General features: G+C 42.1%; 1 protein-coding gene across 4 annotated transcripts; it reads right to left on the reverse strand.

Annotated features, from left to right (window-relative positions):
- Window positions 1-1491: 1491 nt before the first annotated feature.
- LOC124664182 (phospho-N-acetylmuramoyl-pentapeptide-transferase homolog) lies at window positions 1492-6008 on the reverse strand. 4 transcript variants are annotated; one of them, XM_047201759.1, is made up of 7 exons: window positions 5933-6008; window positions 5620-5843; window positions 4811-5261; window positions 4656-4720; window positions 3865-4058; window positions 2706-2914; window positions 1492-1937 (listed from the first exon to the last, which is right to left on the reverse strand). In XM_047201759.1, the coding sequence occupies exons 2-7, from the start codon at window positions 5712-5714 to the stop codon at window positions 1755-1757; spliced, it is 1197 nt and encodes a 398-aa protein (XP_047057715.1). In that variant the 5' UTR covers window positions 5715-5843; window positions 5933-6008; the 3' UTR covers window positions 1492-1754. The 4 variants fall into 4 exon arrangements, with proteins under 4 accessions (XP_047057715.1, XP_047057718.1, XP_047057717.1 ...); XM_047201760.1 differs by lacking the exon at window positions 1492-1937 and adding an exon at window positions 1973-2606; XM_047201762.1 differs by lacking the exon at window positions 5933-6008 and having other exon boundaries at window positions 4811-5118; window positions 5620-5731.
- Between the last annotated feature and the right edge of the window lie 260 nt (window positions 6009-6268).

Below are 6268 nucleotides of genomic sequence, written 5' to 3' on the forward strand. Positions count from 1 at the left end.
GGATAACACTTCCTGACGGAGAAGGTGGGACATAGGGTTGACCCATGGCAGGGGCTGTTTCTGGCTGCCGCTGGGAGACTTGAACTAACTAATTCATGTCTCTCGAGCCTCCCAATGTTCGCAATGGGGATCTACCTCCTCCATGAGACGACTCACCGGGAAATGAATAAGTCCAGAGCTCGATTCCTTTGGGAAGGAGTGGGCAACAAGAGGAAGTACCATATGGTTGACTGGGCCACAGTCTGTAAGCCCAGGGAATTTGGGGGACTGGGAGTCATTAACACGCGGCTCATGAATATTTCGTTGATGCTTAAATGGATCTGGAAACTCTACCAGGGGCAGAGGGTCTATGGGCAGATCTAATCAGAGCCAAGTACCTGGGAGGTAATGATCTCTTCTCCCCGGTAGTGCCTACCAAGGGTTCCCAGTTTTGGAATGCCATCCAAAAGATAAAGTGGTATTTCAAACTGGGGGCAAGGCACACGGTCGCAGACGGGAGGCGCACATATTTTTGGCTGGACTGGTGGACGGGGAGGGGTCCCCTTAGGGACCTTTTTCCTCGCCTATTCCAGTGTTGCGATAACCCCTTTGCAACGGTGGCGGGGGTGCGGGAGGCCAACGGGTGGCGTATCCGCTTTAGGAGGACTTTTGGTCTAGCGGAAACGGTGGAGTGGGAGAACCTCTGTAGGATCTTTGACCTCCACCCCTATACTACGGGGGAAGATGAGGTCAAGTGGTCCCTGGAGGCCTCGGGGGAATTCTCCACCAGGTCCATCTATGGACGACTAACGCAGGGAGCGGTAGTGACCCACTTCAAGGAGGTCTGGAAGACGAGGGTACCGCCGAGGATTAAGATCTTTCTATGGCAACTCATCAGGAGCAGACTGCCATCTAGGGTTCAGGTGGCCAAACGTAACGGTCCTACCAACGGTGCGTGTGCACTCTGCGGGGAGCAGGAGGACTGTGACCACATCTTCTTCTCTTTTCACCTTGCGAAGCTGATGTGGGCAGGAGCTAGGGAGCTCCTGCACTACGATTGGAATCCGGCGGGGGCTGGACACTTCATTGGTCTCGTCCAGAACCTATCGGAGTCCTTACATAGGCTAGCTTCGTTCACCTTTGCGACTCAATGCTGGGTGCTTTGGAACATTAGGAACAAACTAGCTATGGAAGGGAAAACGATTAACAACCCCGCTGATGCTTTCTTCCATATGATCACTTATATGCAGAGGTGGAGGGTCCTCGTCAAGCCAAGGGACCGGGAGATGCTGGACGTGCTGATGGGCGAGCTTAGGGGCCTACAGACGAGACTTCGAGTAGACCCGGATGCAGTGGAGAACGATGTTGCTTCCTCGTTGTTGCTCATTTGTTAGTTGTCATGGACCAAGTGCTTTGTAATATGTCACTAGTGTGCGGAGTCTTCGTCTTAGTCTGTGTTGTGGGGCTTGAGGAAAGCCGGTGGATGTATCTTGTACTCGTGGAACTTCGTGGTTGCTGTTTGGCTTTATATATAAAGCCGGGCCGTGGGGCCTTATGTTTTAAAAAAAATGTTATGACCATATTATACTGCACGGTTTCTTTTGATGTGTCCTACAAACTCACACAGCAACATAAAAAAAGCTCTGCACGACAAAATTCCATTAACTCTATATATCAGTGAACCTTAGGCTCGGCAATGCTGAAGTGCCTACCATTCTAGAGGCACAACACAACGAAATAGAAGTAACGAAAGAATGATGACCTAAGCTTTCTATCTACGCCGAGACGAGACCAAGGTATCCTGCCAGCACCGTTAAGAAGCATGACATTATGTATGCGCCCGTCACAATATAAGGCTCCTTTATGCCCCACAATCTAAGATAGTAATGTGAGGGAAGAACTCTAAGGAAATATCTGTTTGTCCCATGGATGTGCTTCCGGGTCATATTTAAAGGAACCTGAGACGAAAAATGGTACATTAAGATCTTGCCAGCTGAAATGCTAGAATCAAACAAATGATCATTTGCAAAGATACATGAACAAATAAATGCTGAAGACCATCATACTTGATTCTGAGTAGACCCGAAATATAGTTCTCACTGCACTATTATGTGTTTTTTACAAGACTTAAAGGTGAAAATTATAGAAAATGTATTGTACAAATAATTCATAGCAGGAACTTTTTTTAGGAAAGAAGAATAAACTGGGAGCATCAGTATGGAATTATGGAGCACGGAAGTAAAACTAAGTCCACCTAATTTTGTTCCATTTAATGTTTCATTGTTCACGAACTGATTGTTTAGTGAAAAAAGAGTTAAGTATTCAAATTGCCAAAATATCAAAAGGTCTTCACAAAAGGCCCTTGTTCAGTACTTCTCATTTCACTTCCACTCAGTGGTCTAGCACATAGGATTCAGAAATTCAGGCCAGAAAGACACATAGGATAACACAAACTAGAGGGTTTACTGGAGCAGGATAAGAGCAAATATCAATTATGGCCAGATACAGGTTCACGATAAAAGGTCTAAAGAATATCCATGCACATTCGACAGAGAAAGTATGATCAGTGATCAACTCGTTTAACCATAATCCACTTAGCAAATAAATATCATAACTTATGAAGTTCACTGCAGATGCAAATGGTGTATAACATCAACCAAAAGGTGTCAACAATAAGCACATATAATAATTATTGAGATAAAATAAGAATATAAACAGTACTATACCTGCAATATTACCAAGAGCAACTCGAGAAAGAAGACACTACATGCAATTAACATAGGAATGAACATTCCACTACATGCTGCAATTGTAGCAAGTGCTCCTCCAAGCGCAAAAGAACCAACTCGGCCCATAACTATTGAGGCCCTATACCTGTTATGAAAAAGAAAGCCAGTGCAAGCGCCAGACATTGATGCTCCAAAAACACTCAGTTCTGCAACAATTGTGAATAGTTGATTCAGCCAAAACCTTATTAGAATCAAAGCTAAGTACTCCCTCCGGTTCATATTAATTGACTCTAATATGGATGTATCTAGAACTAAAATGTGTCTAGATACATCCATATTGAAGTCAATTAATATGAATCGGAGGGAGTATTAAACTTGCAACCAGTAGTGTTTTTTCTTACATTTCAGTACAAGATGAATTAGACAAAGTCAACAGGGGTAGTATAAACTTAGGTGATCCCTTTGCCTCATATTATGGACAGGTTCAGTTCTGAACTTCTGATACGCCATCTATCATTTCTAATGACTACACATAATATTTACTTGAAACTTCCTTTCCCCTTTTGTTTTCCTTATTATACACTGTAAGGAGATTGCACTGAACCATTTTCAGCACAATGAAGCACAGATCCTTCAAAAGGTCCAGACGAAACTAAATGGGTACTGACACGTGTCATGAGTTCACTCTATGATTCGTTTTTTACCCCATTAATATAATAAACAGCACTTCCTCTGTTACAAAATAATTGAAGTTCTAGGATTATCCTAAATTAAATTACTTTAAGTTTGACGAAGTTTATGGGAAAAATATATAGATACCTAAAACACCAAATTAGTTCCATTAGATTCATCATAAAATATATTTTCTGTATCGTATAGATCCGACATCGTAGATACTGGCACATTTTTCTATAAACTCTGTCAAACTTAGAAAAGGTTAACCTAGGGCAGACCTAGAACTTCGATTATTTTGGAACGGAGGAGTTGGGAGCCTCTCCTACTATGTTTTGGTCAAAACAATGCGCCATGAGTTTAAGAGATTTGTTCTCATAACATGAGCAGAAGCTAGTATAAAAAATAAATGTGTTATAAGGAATTATGTATGGTAGGATTACTAACTTTGGAAATACGTTAACAAGCTGAAGTAACGAAGTACCTGAGCAAACTGGGAGAGCAGCAACAGACAATCCAGCCAGTGCTAAAGCAGCAACACCACCAGCCAAACCATCAAGGCCATCAACCAATGTTACTCCAGTACCCATGGAAAGAGAACATATTGTAGCCAGAACCAGATAAAGTTTTCCCATGAATGCAAGACCAAAAGGAGGAGGTAGAGGTACAAGGAATTTCCTTCATGAACAATGTGGAGTCAGTAATGTTGAGAACGTACTCTGAACTTGTTTTAATAAAGAAAGCTGTGTGCATCAATTGATGCAGAGGCTGGAGCTATGCTCCCATTTCGAAAAAAAAAGTAATGTTGAGAACGTCCAAAAGCACTAGAGTAGAGTATTAGTTAGCATGAACAGTACAAAACTGGGACGGTCTTATATATCTATTCCTTGCAATATGCCTGGTCAGAGGTATACCAAGATATAAGCTACGAGTTAGACAATTTCAAAGTATTAACTAGCAAAGCACCCATTAGCTCTCAAATTAGCATGTAAACATTTACTAGCAACAGACTGAGTTAAATAAACAGTATTAGTTGTCTAAATTGGCAGTAATATAAGGTGACATCACAGAAGGCCAAAGCCCACAGAAACAATGTTGTACGAGCTGTACTCTGTGAGAATCCTTTAGGCAATTCAGAAAGATTTTGATTTTGATTTTGATGTTACAGAGACCAACTCGAAAGCCGGCCACAATACACAAGATAGCATAACTGATCAAGAACTAAATCTATCTGCACCTGACTTCAAGGCACATATCAGTTGCAATAATGCTTACATGTTATATGGTGTTGAAATATTTGCAGAACCCAACCAGATAAAGAAGTAAATTCCAGCAGCAATCTGCAAAGTATACAAGATTTGCTTCTAAGTTGCATTTAACCTAAAATGCAAATGGAATCATATATTCTGATTTGAGAAAGAACCACTCACCTGAACCAAAACTCTTAGCCATTGAGGTATTTTATGATCGTGATCCATGACAAGGTTTGAGATATCATCAAGTAACCCAACTATTGCAAATATGAGGGTTATTATAGCTGCTCCATTTACTCCACTTGAGTTGGAACCAACATGTCTTCTTGCAACTAAAATACCAATAGGGATGAAGAACAGCCCTCCCATCGCTGGGGTTGGCTTTCCATAGGATGGAGAAATAGGCTTCCCTCTCCTCCGGAAATGATGGATCTTCATGCTATCAGCAATTGGTGCAAAAATAAATCCAGCTACTGTTGACAGAACTGCTGATATTAAAAAAGGGCGTGTCAAATAAAACGAGTCCAGAGGTAGCCTAACAATCCTCCACGAACACCAGTCGACAAACAAAAGTAACATTGCTAGGAAAGCAATCAGTCCAAGATTATTCATCAGCCCTTGTTGAGTTCTGGGAATTGATGTAAGAAACTTTGGTCAGAAACTAGCCAGCACAGTTATAAAAGCCTATATGTTCTTATTGGATTGATTTACATTCACCACAAAGAACGAGGATTACATAATCTTTCTAGCACTACGTTAAACTGGAAAATCATAGCGTATGCTCTTAATGTACTGAGATAATCTATATTCGTATTTAAGTGTGTACTCTTCCCACGGAACTGAATATAATGCAATTCGTTGCAAAATAATGCTGGCATCTAATCTTATTCCTAAGATTTGTATATGATCTATGTCCATACAGCTAACTGAATTAGCTACACTTATATGTAGGTATTCCACTTGATCTGAAAAGCAAGATATCTTACCTGCTCTTCCTATGCCCTTTGTCAATGGTGGCGAGCCTATGGGCAGCAACAGTTATCGCACCCTCTGCCCCCTTGAAGCGTCTGTCGGTCATCATTGGCAACTCGACATCCCCAAGAGCTAACACAACATCGTCATCGCTCCAGTCACTCTCACTCGAATACAAATCAAGACCAAACGCATCATCATTCCCGTCGTCATGGACCAGCGAGAAATCCCCGAAATCCTACACCAAGTCAATTCAGCTAGTAAGATAATCTGGTTCGTGGTGTAACACTGCGGCCGTCTGAAGGAAAGAAGCATCACAGAACGTACATCATCGAATGATGTGGCAATCTGAATGGAACCACGCCTGCGAGCGGGTCTCGATGCGGTGATTCTGAATCGGGAGTCCTGCAAAAGGGCAATGGCAGTGAGATCAGTTCCAGCGCACTTCCATCTGGCGTTATGCCATAATCACCTGCATTAGCCTGAACCGAAACACACACTACTCATACCATTACCGCCCAACAGCCTGTGAGTATTTCGAACAAAAATCTGAATAAATGGCACCGAATCTAAGACAAGCAACCTCGCCAACACGTGCATTCGCTAATGTTATGCAAGTGAACCAGAGTCACCAGCATTTATCTGAACTGAAACACACGCCTA

The sequence above is a fragment of the Lolium rigidum genome, chromosome 6 (genome assembly GCF_022539505.1).
Source record: "Lolium rigidum isolate FL_2022 chromosome 6, APGP_CSIRO_Lrig_0.1, whole genome shotgun sequence".
NCBI lineage: Eukaryota > Viridiplantae > Streptophyta > Magnoliopsida > Poales > Poaceae > Lolium > Lolium rigidum.

What these genes read in the sequence shown, in the direction of transcription:
- LOC124664182 (XM_047201759.1), bottom strand. Translation starts at nt 5,714, where the DNA reads ATGATGACCGACAGACGCTTCAAGGGGGCAGAGGGTGCGATAACTGTT. An exon ending in AAAGGGCATAGGAAGAGCAG is followed by an intron (nt 5,262 to 5,619) that starts GTAAGATATCTT and finishes ATCAATTCCCAG; the next exon opens with AACTCAACAAGGGCTGATGA. An exon ending in TGCTCTCCCAGTTTGCTCAG is followed by an intron (nt 2,915 to 3,864) that starts GTACTTCGTTAC and finishes CAATTGTTGCAG; the next exon opens with AACTGAGTGTTTTTGGAGCA.